The sequence below is a fragment of the Peromyscus californicus genome, unplaced genomic scaffold (assembly GCF_007827085.1).
Source record: "Peromyscus californicus insignis strain IS unplaced genomic scaffold, ASM782708v3 Scaffold_1__1_contigs__length_55948999, whole genome shotgun sequence".
In the NCBI taxonomy this organism is placed as follows: Eukaryota; Metazoa; Chordata; class Mammalia; order Rodentia; family Cricetidae; genus Peromyscus; species Peromyscus californicus.
In genome coordinates, this window is record NW_026294492.1 from 14964226 (window position 1) to 14984572 (window position 20347).

Sequence of the window (20347 nt, forward strand, 5' to 3'; positions counted from 1 at the left end):
TGCACAACGCCCAGCATGTATTTCAACGGCCAGCGCTGATGATAACAGGCTCGCTGAGGTGAATCCACAGGCCTCTGACCACCCTGCCTGGCCATTGCTGCTGCTTTTAGTAGGCAGCTTGTCTTGGACAGAGCTTCCTCTATGACCAGCTCCTGAAGCTTCCAGCACGGACGAGACTTTTTTGGTTACGTGAATCCAGCACCGTCATGCTACAGCCTGGGTGGACAAACATCCAGAAGCTTCCATGGCCCCAACCTGACCACCTCCTCACCAAGGTGCTGTGAGTCACATGAGAAGAGCTGGCTAGCTGTTCATGTCACTCCTCTGCCGGTCCCTGGCCACCTTTCCCTAGTCAGGGGTCCTTAGGGTACAGAGTACGACAGTGGTGGCCCCAAACAGCAGTCTATGGGCTTCGGGGCTGGAACCGAGAGCTCAGCCACTCCAAGGGGCTTTATGCATCAAGTCTGCGCTGAGCATCCATCCGCCTGTGTGGAGATACAGCTGCACTGCGAAGTGCCTGCCAACCAGGCAGGAGATGCACTGGTGGCTTTGTGGTCCTCTTTCTCAAAATAAGTACAGCCAGGTGGCGAGTGAGCCAGAAAGCTACACACAGCCTTCCACATCAGCCTGACACTGGGCATTAAATCCACGGCTGTCTGGGGACACAGAGCCCAGGTGACAGCTGGGAACAGAAACCGCAGGTCCTGAAGAACAGGCAGCAGGACTTGGCTGTGGTTAGCCTCTGATGCCAGGGTTCCGGCCTCCGAGCAGATCCTCGAGCACGTGCCGATGCGCAGAGGCGCAGAAATGGTCCATGTATTCAGTAGGTGGGCACTTCCCGGGAGAGCCCAGGATGCAAGCCTGGCCAGGATTAGCCCTAGAACTGGGACTTTCCAGAACTGTCCCAAGTTCACGATGTTCTAAGAAGAACAATGATGGGAGGAAGGGAGCAGCGGATGCAGGCCGTTGGCAACACATCCTGCCCACGGGGCCCATAATAGCCTTCAAAACAAACACACGCTGCTGTTCAGCCTTCAGTTTCTCTTGCATGGAGACATCTGAACTGAGGCAGGCCTCCTGAGTCTGAGTCCTCAGAACAGCCGGATGGTTCCTCCTCAAGAACAAAGATTCTAATTCAATCCTGACTGTGGAGTGGCTCAGCCTGCTCTCTGTATATGCCTGAGAATCCCTGGGAAGCTGTTTGCTCCGCAGTGGACGGCAGCTTGTAGAGTTGTTTGCTGCAGAACCCAAGGGTGTTGGAGTGCAAGGCCAGGCCTGTGTACATCCATCAGGCAGGGCATGCCTGAAATCATGACAATTCCAGCCCCACGTGGTACCCAAGATGAGGATCTGGAGAGAAGGGGTCCTCCTTCTACACAGGGCTTGGCTGAGTGATTACTGGCCAGAAGTTCCACTGGACCTGGACCTCTGGGTCCTCTGCTTCACTTTACAGAGTGGGAAAGACTAGAATCCTTCTTTCCTCCTGGTCCCAGCTAAGAGACAGCCTGGAGGGCTGGGGCAGAGTCAGCAGATATAGAATATCTTCCCTGGTTACAAAGGACAAGTCTAGCTCCCCATCACAGAGAGATGAGGGAGGGAGGGAGGGAGAGAGTGAAAGACAGAGAGACAAAGAGAAAGTGTCAGAGTTATCAGAGTACCTTTCCTTGTTACAAAGGACAATCCCAGCTCCCTGCCACACATACACACATACACACACACACACAGAGAGAGAGAGAGAGAGAGAGAGAGAGAGAGAGAAGACATAGAGTACCTTCTGTGGTTACAAGGGACAATCCCCTACACATACCACAACCACCACCACCACCACCACCACCACCACCACCACCACCACCACCACCACCACCACCACCACCACCACCTTTCTCCCATCAGCCCAGGCACAGAAAAGAACAACACTAAAAAATGTGGCGTTGTCACACACAGACTTTACTGGATAACTGGAAGACACAGATCAGCTATGTAGGTCACAGACCTGGGAACAAACCAAGTCATGATTGGAAAATTGCGATCTGCGGAGCAAAACACCCGTGCCAGGGTATCCCAAAAGCTCCACAGCGGACAAATCCCCACTAGTGACCAAAACCACACTAGAGAATGGGAGGTCAGGTCTTGTTAGGGATATTGCCTGGGAATTGGCCCATGGAAACCCCTACACACCCATTTCTCCTATGCCATCTAACACCCACTTTGGGTGCAAGGTGTGTGTGTGTGTGTGAAAGAGAGGTAGAGAGCTGGTAGCCAAGGCACAGAGGAATGGATATAGAGGGAGAAGTGTCCAAGGAGGCCTTGGAACACAGCTGGATGGCTCTGCAGAAGACAGGGGGCCATGTGGCCTCTCCCTACTTACTGAACTTTCCTTTGCAGTCAGTCAAGAGGGAGCTGGGAGTGGAGGGCTCCCGGGGCCTGGGCAGGGTTCTGGGCACCAAGAGGTGGGAAGGGGTGAAGGCCTGCTCGTGAACGGGAAGTAGAGTTGGGGTAGGGGCTATCTAGAGTCAGTTCTAGGCTCTGGGGAGACCCTGAATCTGGCAAGGCAGAGGAGTACTCTGGTCCTCCGTCTAGAACCATCTCCGCCCTCTCATTCATCCTGGGCGGGTGTCCCTGCTCAGAACTAGGCAGCTGACAAGGGACACGGTAAGATAGAAGCAAGCCAGGTCAGACCTGGTCCTCCCAGCCTGCTCCTGTAGGTCTTACTACAAGGTAAGAGCCGGGGTCCCCAGACACTGACAGCGGCAAGCAATTGGACAGTGCCACTCGGGGGCTCCTGACAGTTGCTCTTGGACCCGAGTGGGCCCTTCTAAGGCCTCTGTGAAGCACAACTGAGCCAAGGAACAGAACGGCTGCATTTTGTTAAAAAAAAAAAAAAAGCTATGTGTTTCATAAAAAATAAAATCTAGTTCCTAACACAAAGAATATATACTCTGACATTCTTTGCTCCAGGAGACACCATCTACTGGAAGGCAAGGGTTGTTTGTCCTGGTGCACGGCTCCTTCTCCGTGGCTCCACCGGAGAAAAGCTAACAAGTTCCGATCCCGAGGGCAGACAAGGTCTCGGAGGGAAAGCCTCAGCGCCTCATACCCCAGAGGTCAAGCTCTGGGAGATGCTATGAGCCACTCTGTTGACACCTGCATCCAAGGGGCCATGGGCTGGCCAGGCCCTTCGTGGGACAGGAAATGGAGGACCTGGAGTCCTGGAAGCCGTCTGTGCCCTAGAGAGGCAAGGCTGGGCCTAAGTTTTCCTTTTAGCACTGAAAGCCCCAAGGGATTCAGAAGGGACTTGGGTCAAGGCAGTCTGGATAGCTGGGCCTGAGCAGTCATGCCAAGGAGAGACTCCAGAGCGGCCTGTCACAGGTACCCCCCGTTAGCCCAACCTAGGCTCAGGTAAGCCTTCCTTCCTGCACTGAGCTGGCAGAGCCAGTGGACACAAGTATGTGGAAGGCGTCCCTTCCCTGGTGGACACTGTCCTCTGATCTCACTCCGACTCTGAGGTCAGGCCCCTGTTGAGCAATGTGAGGCCCGTACCTCCTCTCCTCTTCACAGCCAGCCGGGCTGGGACAATGCAGCTCGATTCCTATGATGTTCCCAAGTCTACGTTCATCAGAGTCCTTGTCCATCCCACAGCCCAGGAGAAAAGGAAACAGTGTGGTACCGGGACGGGGGCATCCAGGCTTCCACTTTCATTCGCGGTCCTTGCCTTGCAGACAGAACCCACGCGTTCACAAACAGGCCTCTTCCCCCGGAGGGCATGCAGCCAGCCGCAGGCCCAATAGAGGTTGGAGGGGGTAAGTCAGAAGAGGCTGGGGGAGGCTTCGGCAAGTGTGTCGTGGTCTTGGATGTACTGCAAGATGTCCATTTCATCCATGGCCTGGATCTGTTGCTGCTTCTGCGGTCCAGCCCCAGTTTCTGACGGGCCCACAGAGCGGGGCACAGCTGGTTTCTTGGGCAGTGCTGGCTTAGCTGGGACTAGAGGCTTGGGCTTAGTCTGGGGCTTGGGTTTAGGTTCAGACCCTAGGTTCAGAATCTGGTCCAGGTCTTCTTCAACTCTAGGGAACCAAAGAGAGCAGTCCTAGAATGTAACTCTATCCACAAAAGAAACAAGAGCCTGGAGTAAGACCATTCCCCGCATGGGCATTGAATAGCTCCCAGCTTGCCTCAGGTGAAGGCCTCGCGCACAGTACCATCCAACCAGCACTGAAGAGAAGCCCAAGGGCAGGGCTTTCTGACCCCCTACCTCTACAGCAGCCAGGGTAGAGTCAGTCCCTGGGCGGTGACTCCAAACCTGCTGGTGTCTTCAGAGGACTTCCCCCCCAGCCCTTTAGAAATAACTGCATGCTATCTGGTACCAGACTCCTGACCTTCACTGGGCACTTTAGAAACATCATCTCTCTCTCAAATCCCGACTCCAGGGAAGGACGTATATGTGTCTTTTTTTTTTTTACAGACAGGAAGCTACAGTCTGAGAGGCTGGGTGGCTCATTGAGAGGGCACTAGGTTATAGTCGCGCCTAAGTCACGACAAAGATGCCTGACCCGGGACGCACAACATCAAGCTAAATCAGCTCACCCAGAGAAGCAGTGAACATGGCTTTCTGAGCTGCTGTGGGATGGGGTCTGCTGGCCGAGGCATATCTCTCTGAGTCACTGGGTTCTAGACAGAGCCCATAAAGGCTGGAGTGGACTCAGCCAGGACTCACCAACATTGGGTCATGTGAGTCTGGAGCAATGACTCAGCAGTTAAGAGCTTTGGCTGTTCTTCCAGAGGACCCAGGTTCCATCCTCAACACTCACACCAAGGTTCACAACTACCTGTAACTCCAGTCTAAGGGGATTCAATTCTTCTTTTGGCCTCTAAGAGCACTGTACACACGGTGCACAGATACACATGCAGGCAAAACAGCCATACACACAAAGCAATAAAATTAAAAAAAATTTTTAAAAAAGATTGGGTGATGGCACAATCCTCAGATTGCCCACTGGCTGATGGGATTGAGGCTTCACTGGTGATTGGCAAGGAGGAGAGCATGCTTGAGTACTGACTATCCGGACAGACGGCCCAATGCCCACCTGCTCTTAGCCTGGGAGAGCTTGTGTTGTGAGTTCCCAGCGGAGAAACTGGATCTCAGAACCAGCATTGCAACACAAACCTACATCCACCCACTCCACCCGTCAGCCCACTCGGTGCTGCGGCAAATACCACAGGTCGGGCATTTCCGCGTCTCCGGTTTGTTTGATGCGCTCTCAACATACTGTCTGGGAGCAGATACAAACCCCATTTTACAGAGGCAAAAACTGAGCTATAGGGAAGTGAAGGGCCCTGTCTTGGGCTCCACGGCTAGGGTGAGGATAAAAAGTACTGGACCCATAGGAGGCTGGAGCTCTCTAGAGGGTGGTCACCTTCCTGGGTACCCCTGCACGGAGGTCCCTTCTCCAGCTTCAGGGAGGGGCTGCCTCTTGTGCTGGCAGTTATCTCCACAGGTGTCCTTCAGCCATACCAGGTTAGATGAGCACAGCTGTGGAAAGCAGACACCCTGGGCCGGTGGGGAGGGGGTGGGGGAGGCACTTAGCTTCTCCATACTCTGGTTCCTCATCCCCAGGAAGTGGGCCATTAGTCCTGTACAGCAGCTGTGAGCAGGACTGGCTTCTACTTTTTTTTTTTTTTTTTTTCTTCAAGACAGGGTTTCTCTGTGTAGCTCTGGCGCCTTTCCTGGAACTCACTCTGTAGCCCAGGCTGGCCTTGAACTCATAGAGATCCGCCTGCCTCTGCCTCCCGGAGCACTGAGATTAAAGGTGTGGGCCACCACCGCGCCCAGACTAGTTTCCATTTCTTATCAGGCAGCCCCTCAGCAAGCAGCCTCAGACCACTCCACCTCTCTGGCTCTCTCAGTCTGCTCATCTGTATAGGAGGGCTGGTTCTTGCTCCTCTAACCTCACAGGAATCCTTATAAGGGCCAAACGCAGGAAGTGCTTCACAAATCTGAGGGAATCCTGCGCACACTGACTTTGACTGACAGCCACCGGATGTTAAACAGGGCGGGCACTGCCTCACTCCTCCCGCAGGGCCACCCCAACCCAGCTGGCCAGAGAGGACCTGAACAATGGCAGGTGCCAAGAAGAAGTCAGGATGGCTAGGGGAGGGTGTGGCCAGAAAAGATGGGGAAGGGATCCTAAGGACAGGATGGCCCTGACATGAACTGGCAGGATCCCGGAGAGAGGAATGACAGAGAGCAAAGGCTGGGTAGTGGGAACGAAAAGCAAAAGGATTCAGGCCTTCGTGATGGCGGCTCTCTGCCCTTGCAGAGGGACAAGAGCACCCCAGCAGGACTGGGGTGGGGGAGGGGGGCAGGAGCGGAAAGAGGAACATTTGGTCTAAACAATACTCTGGTCCTCCGAGGCCTGGAAGAGGCCTGGGTGAGCACAGAGATTCACAGGGCAGGGTCCCAGAGAACTGCCTGCTAGGACCCAGCAGCTTGGGAGCTCTGGATTGCCCTGTCTGCTTTCTGGGGTGACTGGGACTTTCAGAGCCTGCTTTCTGGGGTGGTAGAGAAGTGAGCACAAAGTCTAGACCCGTAGGGAATGGGTGGGCCGGTTTCTAGAAAGGCCAGCCACTGTAGGGAGAGGTAGGGAGGTGTCGTCATCCGTGGGAAGGCGGCTCCTGCCAGTCTCAGCTCCCATGTGTCTCAGCTTTCTCCAGGCAGCCACTGTTTCATTGGGTCAGGAGCTGGCTTCCCTTACATTCTCCAGAGGGTGCCCACAAAAAGCTCAAAAGGGCAGAGCTAGCTTCAGAGTTTTCTTTTGTTTTTTTGAGACAGGGTTTCTGTGTGTAGTTTTGGTGCCTGTCCCGGAATTCACTCTACAGACCAGGCTGGCCTCGAACTCACAGAGATTCACCTGCCTCTGCCTCCAGAGTGCTGGCATTAAAGGTGTGCACCACCATCGCCTGGCCAAATAGCAGTTAAAGGCCTGAGACCGATTTCAAACATAGCCATGACTCCTTGGAACAAGCTGCAGCCAGGTCTGCTAAGGTTGGGAGGGGTGCCCTGGGTGGCCAGCCACAGCAGGGCCAGTGTGGCTGGCCACACTTAGCACATGCATGGTTACACAGGCTCCTGAGATCAGGTCTAACTAACATGAGGTTCAGCTCCTCTCTCTTTCCAGATCTAGGTGGTTCGATGTCAACCACAGCAGTTGAAGTGGCTGTCCTGAAGTGTTCTGTGCCCCGAAGCCGTAGCTCTCTCCTCCCTCCTAAGCCCCCACAGAGGGCAGAACCCAGCTACAGATCGACTTCAAGGCCTGCTAGAGGGGCTTCTTGAACTCTGCTTGGTCCATTCAGCAACTTCAACGTTGCTGCCACAGGAGAACGGATGCCGAGGTAAAGTGGCCAATAGAATAACGGAGGAGTGAGAGCCTGCTATCCAGAGGAAGTCCAATTACTGCCGGAACAGGAACAAGGTAGGCACAAAGAATAATAATTTCTGGCTCCTGCTCTCAAGAAGCCAATGCTTCACCACCAGATGTCTGTTAATGGAGGGAGGCAGGGATGCAAAGCCCACATTCTTTACGCCGTGATTCCCAGGGGGCTGTGCAAGACAGGGAGGCACAATGAGAAGGAAGGGTCCCCGGGACCAATAAGGCCATGAAATGCTGCGTGGCAGTGTTTGCTTGTGCATGACAAGCCTGTTTAAAGCTGACGTCGGCCGGCCACAGAACCCTGTGAAAATTGCCTTGACACACCCACAGAACCAGGATCAGTGGGACGTGGGTTTCTAATATGTGCTGCTAGAGAGGCTCCCTGACATCTGTCCCACCGGCACAGACCCTGCTGCCAGACTTCCCGTGCCTCAGTTTCCTTCCGAATGGAATAACAATGATCCCGGCTCCTCCCAGCCAGCAGGATGTCAGGAGCGAGGACACATGATGAGGGAGTGAACAGATGCCAGGGGCCTCTGGGAGATGTAAGCACAAGCCGCCATCGAGGTGACTCAGGCTTGGCAGGCAGTTAGAGGGCTGTGTAATAGCCCGGGGCTGCTAACGAGGGGTGCGGATGACAGCCTCCCAGGACCACAGGCCTCGGTGCCATATAAACTATTCCTGGAAAGAGGCGGCTCACTCCATGCACGTCACCAAGCATATACTGCATCCTGGGAGCGTGGACTGGGAGGCAGAGACACCAGCGTGGAAGCAACTGGAAGCAGGCTGTTGCACAAGAAGTCAGGGAGAACCCACAGCCTGAGGCAGGAAGGCAGGTCTCCCAGCCTCTCCTCCAAGGGCTCAGGGCTCCCGCTGGAGCAGAGAGGGGTGACACAGGGTGATACGAGTGGTGGCCTCAGGCAAGTGATCGTTCCTATACTATTTTCTGTAATTGCAGAGAACAGCAACCATCTTAGGGGCTGGGTGAAGGGTAAATAAGATTATCTGTGCTGAGGCAAATCTCTGACAATGCCGGACACACAGCAAGCTCCATGGAAATAGTATTTTTTTTTTTCACATCATCCTTCAGGGAATAGATTAATCTTGACTTTCCCTTCCCTCTAACAGGACCCTCCTGGTGGACTGGCCATTTTTCTGTAGTACATTTGTGCTCTGTTCTCTCTGAGCATGAAGTACGTCAAGGGTCAGTTTTATGTGTTCCCAAACCCACGTATGCCAATTATATTTGTTCATGAATTACATAATGTAGTTATTTTATCCCCTTAAAGAAGCTATTAAAATAGAAGTGTGAAAAGAAAAGGAACATGGTTCTCCTTGGAACCAGTGGGGCTGCCCTAGCTGCTGATAGCCTTCCCTGAGCAAATCTCGCAGGACTTGGCCAGGCCCGGATCCCTCCCTTGTGGCTCTTGGCTAGGCCCGGATCCCTCCCTTGTGGGCTGAAGCTAGTAAAACACTCTCACACCAGGGTAAGAGCCTCTGAAGTCTTCCCCGGGGACAACAGTACCTGAACAGCTCCTTGGAGGCATCCCTGTATTCCGGGCTGGATGTGGGCCCTCCACTCTCCCGGGCAGTCGGCAGCAGTAAAGGGTCACCCAGGGAGACAGCCCCGCCAAGATCAAGGTCGTCGAACAGCTTCAGGGCTGTGGGAAAGAAGGAGCGGATGGTATGAAGAAACGCTGGTCTAGCCTCAGCTGCCAGAAAGCAGGCCTGCTGAGCCTCGTATTGCACCCAAGGAAGCGAGCAATGGCAGCAGAACGGTGGGGGGAGAAGGAGGACAAGAGCCTATCAACTCTATAAAGGTCTGAGCTGCCTGTCCGCCTTGCCCTGGCTCCGTTCCAGTCCTTGAGGGCTGCTTACTGCTGGGGTAAGTGACTTCTCAGTATAATGCACCAGCCCCACCCCAGGACTGGACCCCTGAGCTTGCCCATGGGTACAGATGAGTAGGTACTGAGGGCATCCACCAGCCACGGATCTTGCCAAGGTCGTGAATGAGGAGCAGGGGCAGCAGACATGGACTGCTCATGGGGCTCACCTTCAGTAAGCCCAGGACTTCCCAACCGTCTCCCACTGGACCCACTCACAGTTGCCCTTTGGGAGTATCAATCATGTCTCTACTTGAAAGCTTTTTCCAGGGTTGGGGATTTAGCTCAGTGGTAGAGCACTTGCCTAGCAAGCTTAAGGCCCTGGTTTCGATCCTCAGCTCCAAAAAACAAAAAACAAACAAAAAAAAATCTTTCCCCAGTGGAGCTGGCCAGGCCCTCTGGTCTTTTGGGGTCCACCACTGCATTCCTTCCCAGGATGCCCACTGTCCTATGGGAACCTCTGTTTCTGTTCAGCCCTGAAAGAGATCCATGCTGTGCTAAATTTTTGGGCGATACTATGTGTCTCTAGCTCTCTAGGGGCTCTAGATTTAAGGCTGGGGAATCTGAGCTTGACCTTCCCTTGGTGGACGCTCACCAAGCGCAGGGTGAATCAGTTAGGTACCATCAACTCTCCCTGAGGAGGAGGAGGAGGGAGGGCCTGAGCAGGCATGAGGAAAGGTCAGAGAGACTCATGGAGGAGTCCCAAAGCTACTGAGCACTCCCTCTGGACCCTGCACTACGCCTTGCGATAGAGTCTCTGTGGGTGGCATGCAATCACTCAAATTAAAAATTGTACAGAGTCGCATTCGCGTCCAAGGTAGGCCAGCATCCTCTTTCCAGTTAACAGTTCCAGGGAACTCTAGTGCCCATGTAGCTACAGATGTAACCAGGGAACTAGGTCTCTAAGTGACCAAAAAAAAAGGGGGGGGAGGGTGTCATTCTCTTCCTGTATAGGACATTCAGAGTAAGTGTATAAAGCCAAAACGTTACAGCCTGTGGGGACACCAGGTGTGAGGCTCTGATTGTCCAGCAGAAAAATCTCCACATACCTAATCTGTATTCCATCTAAACAGGACAAAGATGAGACTCGTTTGCTCAGGGACACACACAGACAGTCACCAATCTCTAGACCAACACCAGTACTTACAGTCCTGTGTGGTCCCCAGAGGTCTCAGAGGGGACACCTTATCGCCTGGGCTAAAGAGCCCCGCATCAGGGTCTATCTCCTCGTCAAAGATGGTGAGTCGAGGTGAAGGCTTGGGCCTCGTGGCCACTTCTGGGCGTTTCTTGGGCTTCTTGGAGCTGGAGATAAAACACAAGGTAAGGATTCTCATGAGTGCACAGGTAGCCTACTGGTCATTCCCAGGTTCCCAGGTCAGCTGGGGGGCCTTCTGGATGCCAAGGGCCATAGAAGAGCAGGTCAGAAGAGAAGCACAGGAAGTGTAGGCCAGCCCAATCTTAGCAGGTGGAGCAACCTCAGAGATCCTCAAATCCAACACACAGGCCTTCTGGACCCAAGGGGGTCAAACAGACAAGAGGAGGGAGATGGAAGGGGAAAGGGCTTGAGCGTGTACTAGGAATGAGCTGGGTCATAATGTGACAACAGCGGAGAGACACTTGGTCCTGAGGCAGTCACATACTGTGACTGCAGTGATGGGTACTAGGAAGGGCAGGGAGAAGCTGGGGACTAGCTGGACTAGAAACGGATGGCCAGGCAGCTCCTCACCCAGTTCTCTTCTCAAGGTGGGGGGACCTAACAGGCACCTCCTGGGGCTTGAGCTCGGAAAGCGGCTCTTCACAGCCACTTGGACATGGGACAGATGTGGCCTGTGGCTCCCAGTTCAAGGGACAGGGCCTATGAGGAGAAGCTTTCTTAGTAGGAAGAGGACTACCAGTGACTTTTCTTTTTTCTCTAACAAAATACTTAACAACACAACACAACTCCAGGAAGGCAGGGGTTATTCGGGTGTATAGTTTGAGGGTACAGCCCACTATGGTGGCAAATTCAGGGTGACACACCGCAGCCATGGCCAGGAAGCCGAGAGAGATCAATGTTGGGGCTCAGCTTTCTTTGTCCCTCTTATGAAGTCCAGGGCACCAGACCATGGACTGGTGCTGCCCATATTTAGGGTTGGTTTTCCGACCTCAGCTAATCCAATCCAGAAAATCCTTCGCAGGTATGCCCAGAGGCCTGTCTTCCAGTTCATTCTGGATCCCATCAAAAACCGACGATAGCAACTATCACATAGTCTAAGCCTTTGTTTCCCTGCACACGACCCTCTTCACTCAGTAGAGTATCTGCCTTCCTTCTCTTGAACGCTGTGGTCCCCAGGGTAGCCTACTCCTTTGTGAAGTTCCTCTGTTATCAGCCCGGCTGGGCCCTGCTACACCTGTTCACTAACTGATGAGCTCTTGCCCTGGAATGCCTGCAACAGGAGGAAACTGGGGGGGAGTCACAGGGGGGCTTCTGGGATGTGCCACAGTTTCATGTCTTGCTCCAGGTGGACAGGCAACCTTCATGTGGCTAGATCACATGATCCGGGCTGCCTTTGTGACATTGCCTGCAGATGACAAACTTGGTTGTATTTTAACAAGATGACCTCATGCCTGGGGGCTGCTGCCCACATTGGCCATTTCAAGATTCCTGCAAAAGCAAGTTTTTCTTTTCTTTTTTTTCTTTTTTTTTTTTTTTTTTTTTTTTTTTTTTTTTTTTTTTACTGGAAACTGGGATTGCTTTCGCCTGAATGCCTGGCAGCCAGTTCCACTGAACTGAGGTCATCTCTGAGCTCATGTTGGCAACACTGGCAGACTGCACAGAGGCTGACCATTGCCAAAAAACTGTAGCAGGTCCTTGGGTACTGCAAGGCCAGGGACTTGGAAATGACTATTCCCACGGTCTGGAGGAAGATATATGTGCTGGTTAGTTTTTATGTCAACTGGACACAAGGTATCTGGAAAGAAGGAATTTTTTTAATTTTAATTTTTTAATTTTTTAATTTTTATTTATTTATTTTTCTTTTTTTATTTTTCTGGAGCTGAGGACCGAACCCAGGGCCTTGCACTTGCTAGGCAAGCGCTCTAACACTAAGCTAAATCCCCAACCCCGTAGAAGTAATTTTAATAGAGAAAATGCTTCCATCAGGTTGACCAGTAGGCAACCATAGGGCATTTTCTTAATTGAAGATTGATGTGGGAGAGGGTCCAGCCCACTGTGGGAGGTACCACCGCCAGGCAGGTGGTCCTAGGTTGTATAGGAAAGCAGGATGAACAAACCACGGGACAGCAAGCTTGTGTGCACAGCAGCAGCACTCCCCCGGGGCCTCCCCATCAGTTTCTGTCTCGAGGTTCCTGCCTGAGTTCCTGCCCTGGTTCCTCTGGATGATGGATGGACCAAAGCTGTAAGATGAAATAAGACCCTTCCACCCCAAGCTGATGTGGGGCATGGTGTCTTACCACAGCAACAGGACCCTAAGAAAGACAGCAGCCTAGCCTACAGTCAGAGCTGAGAGCAGAGAAGCTATAGAAGCCAGGAAGGTACTTATATGGAAGGTCGCAGGCTAGACAGCTGGTGCTACAGGCTACATACCTGTTGGGAGACACCAGTCGGGGCAGCCTCATTGGCCAGATAAAGAAGCAATGGTTCAGAGCAGTCGAGTGTCCGGCGGAGGCCACACAGCAGACTGGATATTTTGGGCCTGGCCGCAGGGTGGTTACTACTAATGATCCTACGCTCTCATTCCTTACTTTAAATATCCCATAACTGGATGGACCTTGCTTTCCTCAGGACAGGAAGGGACACATTTCAAAGGCAATGACAGCATCTAGTGTTTGTACTTTTTCCATCAACATAGGCTACCAGGGTGAAGTGCTCTGCTCTGCCTGTGGCACCGGGGTGAACGACGGGAACCAGGATCTCTAGCCTACTAGTTAGTGAGCATCCTCTAGAAACCTCAGCTACAGCTCCCCTTAGATCCTGAAGTGTGGACTCAGCTGCTCCTCGTGGGAAGGCTCCCCTTCATCTCATCCACCAGGCAGAATCAACACAGTCCTAACGAGCCCTGATCGGGGATGCTAACAGAAGCCATCACCCTAGCAAGGATGTCCGTAGTCCAGACTCCCTGTGCCAATATGCCTGCAGGGCCCTGGGAGCTGTGTGCCTGTCTCTTTGTGGGATGTAACCATCAGTTGGGTGTGGGATCCCCTGGACCAGTCCTTGGGGATGGGAAGAAAACTGTAGCTCTGTTCCACCACTAATATATCCCTTCATCACCTATCCTAACATCCTCTGCTTGCCCCCTGGCCCTGGCCCCAACAGGCATTGCAACAGTGATGGGCAGAGAACTCCATTCACACCCGAGCCAGCACCTGGCCCAGCAGCTCCAGAAGGGCAGGCTCGAGGCTGCTCTTCAGCCATTCTAGTAGCTTTGCCCTCCATGTCCTGTACTTCCTTACTCAGAAACCACCTTCTCTGGGGATCAAACACACATGCTCCCCAGGCAAAAGGTCCAGAGGGCAGGGAAGCAAAGTTTCCTAAGGATCAAGAATAGCAGGAAGTGCCGGTCAGTGGTGGCGCACACCTTTAATCCCAGCACTCGGGGAGGCAGAGGCAGGCGGATCTCTGTGAGTTTGAGGCCAGCCTGGTCTACAGATTGAGATCCGGGACAGGCTCCAAAGCTACACAGAGAGAAAAAGAAAACAAAAACAAACAAAGAAACAGAAAGCAGGAAGCACAGAGCAGGGGATCCTGAAGAGGAGGGAAGCCAGCTGAGGTTTCAACCACTTCCCTACTCCCACCCAGTCTAGCCTTGACAGCACAAATGGCACTAGAGTGTCCTTCTGGGCAGGTGTCCCCCTCAAACCAGACTCACATTTTTGTCCTACTCAGTGATATCTGTGATTTTTGCTGAACTCAAATAAAGTAGTTCAGCACAGGACTGCCCAGTCAGGCACTGGCTGCACTCTACCCTACCCCACCAAGCTGTTCTGTACTCCAGTTCTTCAGACCTCCCAAAGAAGACAAGGGACATCAGGGGAGAGGGAGCTTTGGGACCCAGAAGCGGGACCTTGTCTGATTGGTCCCAAAGTTGCAGAAAGGTATTCAGCGAATACTAGAAGGAAGAAGACAGACAGGCAGACAAACAGGCATGTATGCAGGCATACAGGCATTTGTCCTCTGTGTAGCTGGATAGTCATCAGATAGAAGAAGGAAGACAGATTAGCTCACTTAGATAGGAGGGAAGGAGGAACAGGCCGGCAGGCAGGCAGACAGACAGAGTTATAACACGTCTCTAATTCAGACTGTTTCTACTTATCCCGCAAGGAGACAGGGAGTGAGGGTCGCATCAGTTTCAGTGCTCATCTTACAAACCCTTTCTCTGTTCCAGCACTGCTATCCCAACAATGTCCCCTTGCCAGGCTGTCAACTGCGAGCAGGCTGTCCATTCCCTCAGTGCCTCCTACCTCCCACACCAAGGTGCCTGCGCGAGTTGATGTAGACAGACATGCCTGAGATATGTGACTCTTCCCAGAGGCTGTGAGCTGAGCAGTCAGTCACAGGCACCAGCCATTCCCTACGGGGGGTGGGGGTGGGGTGGAGAGCCGGGGTGTGTGTGTGTGTGGGGGGGGGGAGAGCCAGTCTGTCACAGCTGGAGCTCAGCGGGTGGAGACAATGCGAACTCAGGGAGGCATTCCTGGAGGAGGTAATGGAAACGGGTGGCTGACCCAGTGGGCTGAGGACGGAAGTCTCTGCCAACTGCCAGTTACTCTGTACACTCGGCATAAACCAGGAACATAGACCCCTCTAGGTGATGGTGAGGAGAGAGAGAGGGGGAAGCGGACCCTCACGGAACTTTGCTCATACATAGACCATGGTCTGGCGTGAGGAACAGAGCAGTATGAGTGGCAGGCGAGGCCAGCGTAAGTACCAGACGGAGTTAGGTCTACGACACCATTACAAGATCTGTAACCGAAGTGATGGATGGGGTCAATACTTCATCTGGGATCTGAGTCCCTGGAGCTCTGAGTGTTCCTCCTCCTGGGCTCCCCTAATCTAACACCTCCACCCAGCTGTCCACAGACATACAGTTCCCCCTCAACACCAACGGCAGAGAAAGCACCTAACTGATATGTGGGTCATGCCCCTCTCAGCACCAGGGACTGGGCGGGGTCAGCAGCCCCTGACTTCCCGGTGAACCTGTGCAGACCCCAAGAGCCACCTAAAGAGGCGTCTTGCCCAGTACAGGCTGTGTGAGGTAGGCAGGGGCCCCTGGATGGCTGCAGGCATGTGTAAGCATGTGCATGCTGCTGTACGGACTCCAGTTCTGCTGCGAGCCTGACAGAAGACAGATGCACAGCCGGGCCACGGCATCTGAGGCAGGCATGCAGTCCACGCAGGGAGGAGATGCGGAGGCAGCTGCTGCTGCTGCTGCCAGCTCCAAAGCTCTGCCTGGCCAAGAAGCGTCTCTCTCTCCCTGTGGCTCAGGCACTTCTGGTGACAGTGATTGACACACGAGAGCAGCCTCCCCTCTGGCCACCCAGGGGCCTTGTGGATCCACTCCAGATTCATCCACCTCCCACGGCAACCAGCGATGGGCACCAGCTGCCCTGGATTGGAGAGCAAGGGAGTTCCAGAGAGGGTCTCCAGACACAGTCAGCCCGCCCGGGTCTGGACAGAAGGCTGGGGGGACCACAGCCAAGACACAGACCACCTTCAAAGCCAGGGCGGTGATGCTTCACCAAATATGGCCACAAACCTCTTTGCCAACGAGGCGACTTTTCTGCTTCAAATAAAGCATTTCTCCTATCTTCACCTACAACGTGGCTGTTTATTCCGATTGTAGAAAGTCCGTAGGGTGCCACGACATGGTCTTTTTCTGCGTGTGCAGGTGCACGTGTGTGCATACCTGTGCATGTGTGTGGAGGCCAAAAGAGAACTTCAGCTGTCAATACCCTGGCACTGTCCACCTTGGTTTTTTTTTAAATCAGGATCTCTAGCTGGCCTGGAGTGTAGCAAATAGGATTGGATAATTCGCTGGTGAACTCCAGGGATCCACCTGTCTCTACCACCCCACTCCCAGGATTATAAGCATGTGCCTGCACCTCGGGCTTCTTTATGTGGGTTCTGGGTTTCTATGAGCAATTTCGCCAGTCCAATATTTCTGAACTCCATCCCTGGACAGCTTTACCTGCAGCAGCTCCCCACGGGGCTTCCACAGGGCAGCGAATGCCAGGAGAGGTATCTACCCTGAGGTAGTCAGGTAGCCTCATGGAATAGTTGGGAATTTCAGGGAGAGGCTGGGTAGAAGATGAACAGAGGTCAGCAGCTGTGCTCAGGCAGAGGACTCAGGAAGTGCAGGGGGGAGACAACTTGGTCCACCTGGGTCAGCAGCACCGTCTCTGAGCCAATTTTCCTAGTCTGGCAAATGGGAATTAGGAGGAAGAGCTATGAAAATGCTCTGTAGCCCGTGTGCAGGCAGCACTGGGGGAGGCCAGGGGCTTGATGAGGTTTCATGATGTCCATCTTATGATTATGAACTTAACAAGGAGACAGGCCCAGCGTGAGAGATCAGCCTGGATGGCCCTTATTGGGATGTCATCCTCACAAAAGCAATGGCCTAACTCTCCAGGCTTCCCAGAGCCAACCCCTACCCCAGGGACCAGTACCTCAGCAGTGATTCCCTCTTCTTAGATTCTGGGTGACATCATTCCATTGTCGCTGCCTTGTACCCACCATGTACCACGAGGACACCAAGTAGTGTCACCTGCAGGGGGGCAATTCTTTGCCCTAAGGTGACTATCCAACCCTGCTCATGCTGCAGTTATTTCAAGAGATAGAATGTGCACAAGGGGACAAGGGCCACCTTCCACGGACACTCTGACCAGAGCCTGCAGCAAACAGCCCAGGTAACCAAACCTCAGCCTCTCTGTGACAGTTAGTCCCCAATGGCCACGCAGGATCAATACCTGCCAGGCTATCTGTCACCTTCACTTCCAATTTAGTGGGACCAGTCAGAGAAAGCAAGCCGAACGAACACACACCCTTAATGGATTCCCCAAGACCCAAGATGTTCTCCTCGTACATGCCCATGCTGACAGACCCCAGTGACAGTCCAACTCTGCCATCGCTTTTGGGTACTGTGCGGCTTCTCGCCCCCTGCCTGCCTGCCTGTGAGTCTCTGACAAACGCAGATGCTGGTGGTCACTTCCACCCTGGCTACTGCAGAATGAGCAAGCAGCCTGTTTGTTCTTATTTGAGTAGTCTTTGCTTTTGTCCCAATGGCATCCCACAGTAGTCTAGCCTCTGGCATGATAGAGGAAGGTGACTGCCGCTCCTGAAGACTGTCCATCACCCACGTCATCCAAGCACATAAAAAGAAGAAGTCAGCCAGGCAGTGGTGGCACAGGACGTTAGTCCCAGCACTTAGGAGGCAGAGGCAGGAAGATCTCTGAGTTCGAGGCCAGCCTCGCCTACAGAGCAAGTTCTAGGACAGTCAGGGCTACACAGAGAAACCCTGTCTTGAAAAACAAGCAAGCAAGCAAAAACCCGGAGAAGTCCAGGCCTAGCATAGGTAGTGGTCTCAGCTGGGCATGAAGAGAAGACTTCTGAACCACTCATCAGGTCACCGAAGCACCTACTCTCTGGATGCTCCTGGTTTCTGACAAATGCTCCTCAACTCGATTACCCAGAACATGGAGTCCAACCTCCCACTGAACACAGACTGTCACACTATGAAAGTCTGACGTTGGGGGCAGCCTTAGACAGGAGGATGGTAGACAAGCCCCCCTCAGGACTCTATCTCTAAGGAATGGGGTAAGCATTAGTTCCAGCAAGAGCTCAGCCCAGCAGGCTCTTGCTTCTCGGGGACAGAGATGTGGGAGGCAAGCCTGCCACCTCCAGGTGTTCAGGTGCATCTGGCAGGAGATATAAGTCCCGGATATCCATAAACTATTACCTGGTGCTGGGATCTGCATAACAAAAGGAAGCAGGCAAGCTGTCTTCTAGAGCTCAGCTGATGTGGAAGACACAGGAAGAAGGCCTCAGGGCACAAACCAGTCACATATCACAAAGACCTTTCCTTTCTTCCTTTTTGACTCTTGGGCCTAGACCCTTAGGGGCTCTGGTGGGAATGGTAAATGTTTCTTGAAGGTAGACAGTCCTCTCTCCACCCCATTGGAGGCCCTTTGCTGATTGTTTCACAACTGAAGACGCCACAGCTTGGAGTCCAGCAAACTGCCTGTGGCCTGCTTCAAAGGTAGGATTTGAACGCTGAACCTTACTTTGGGGGTGACCATACACCTTGGAGTTCCAGCTTTCCTGCTGGCTTTCAAATTGTGCTGTAAGAGGCCCCAGTCTTTTCCAAAGCTATCTAGGGCCACGTCAGAGGGCAAAGATCTAGTTCCCATGCTTGTTTCCATGAAGAGTCTGTGTGAGGCTTTGCTCTTGAACAGCAGCCTTTGCTACTGAAATAAAAAAAAAAAGTCTACAAACCACTATGCTAGCCATAGTTCCTGGAGTCCCTTCACTTAATAAAAAGTGCACAAACCACTGTGCTAACCATAGTTCCTGGAGTCCCTTCACTGAGTAAAACGTGCACAAACCACTGTGCTAGCCAGCCATAGTTCCCGGAGCCCCTTCACTGAGGCTGGGTCAGGAGCAGTAAGTACCAGCACAGGAAACACAGTACCAGGGGACAGCTGTGTCCCTAGGTCAGGGTGGCTGAATGTTTTCATTCTGTCCCCCTACTTTGGGGCCAGCTAGGGCTTAGAACCATGGGGGTCCTACTGGGGGTCTCCACGGCTCTCAGAGAACCTGTTAAGTGGGGGGTAGACAGGTTAGAGTCAAGAGGAGCCGGAGGATTAGGAGAAGGGGGTACCCTTTTCACCCCTCCCCTCTGCACTATGTAGGGGCATCACTCAGACTTCTGCATATGCTGGTGCCTGGGCTGCTGTGGGGTGAGTGTGAACATGACTCACACACAAGGGCTCCTTGACAAGAGTCTGTGTGAAGGGGCCTGGGAATCGGTATCCCCACCTGGTTCCAGGCAGAAACACGGCCCCTAACTGTGCTCTGCTTTAAGGGAGTATCCAACGAAGGCCTGGGTCTCCTGGCTCAGAGTCCCCAAGACAGGAGTAACACTGGTGCTATTTATTTAGTGAGAGGCACCCAAGGAAGGTTATTAATTCCAGGGTTACTTGTGGGTGGGTGGGTGGGGGGCCGCAGCGGCAGTAAGGCTGAAACCACCCCATCCCCCGAGCTCCTGCCATGGATTCTAGATGCTGGGTGAGCAAACCTAGAAGCACTAACCAGAGGTCCTATGGACATTCAAACATGGAAGAATCATCCCAGAGCAGAAATTTCATCCAAATACAAAAAGTCAAGTATTATTTTTATCCTCGACGTAAGCAGTTATTTCACGGAAAAAGAAGCAAAATCGCTATAAAAATAATGATAAAACAGTCTCCAAGGAAAAAGGTCTTCGCTTGAGTCCTGGGTCCTCCCCTTTGAGAGTCTGCGAGGCCAGCCGCACAGACAGGCAGGGGCAGGGGCCAGCTCTGTCCTCTGTCACTAGGAAGCAGGCTGGGGAAGAAGTGGCAGGCAGTGGTGTTTGGATGGTCGGGGTAAGAGAGAAGAGGGGCCTCCAACAGGGCACACGTGGAGACCCCAAGGAGTCTTTATCAGCCAGAGCCCCCTGCAGGACCTTCAGGGACCTTGCCCTGCGGCCATGACTTAGATGGAAAGTCCCACGGAATGAAAACTCTGTACCCACGAGTCCCCTGAGTTACTGTTTTGCGATAGCAAAGGCCTGTGAAAGGCACCAAAGGCTGGGGCCTGACAGTGCCACTCCAGCGCCTGGGCCGAGGGACCGGCTCAGAGTCTGGGGGAGATATCTGTAGCATTGATCGGGAGAGACACCTAGCAAAGACGTGGAAAACACCAAACTGTGGAACCGCAGATATGAAATAATCCCATTGTTAAGGAGATGTGACGGTTAGAAACTGTGTTCCTGGGGAAAAGACTTTGGCCTGTGTGTTTCCAACTGT

The 20347-nt window shown here is 53.1% G+C and overlaps 1 protein-coding gene across 2 annotated transcripts in view; it reads right to left on the reverse strand.

Annotated features, from left to right (window-relative positions):
- Positions 1-1926: 1926 nt before the first annotated feature.
- The window catches only part of Hs1bp3 (HCLS1 binding protein 3), a 73138-nt gene continuing 54717 nt past the window's right edge, over positions 1927-20347 (reverse strand). For both annotated transcript variants that reach the window (XM_052745953.1, XM_052745954.1), the window contains 3 exons: positions 10455-10609; positions 8950-9085; positions 1927-4061 (listed from right to left, as the gene is read on the reverse strand). In XM_052745953.1, the coding sequence (XP_052601913.1) occupies positions 3806-4061; positions 8950-9085; positions 10455-10609 (547 nt within the window). In that variant the 3' untranslated portion in view covers positions 1927-3805. The remainder of the gene's footprint in view (positions 4062-8949; positions 9086-10454; positions 10610-20347) is intronic.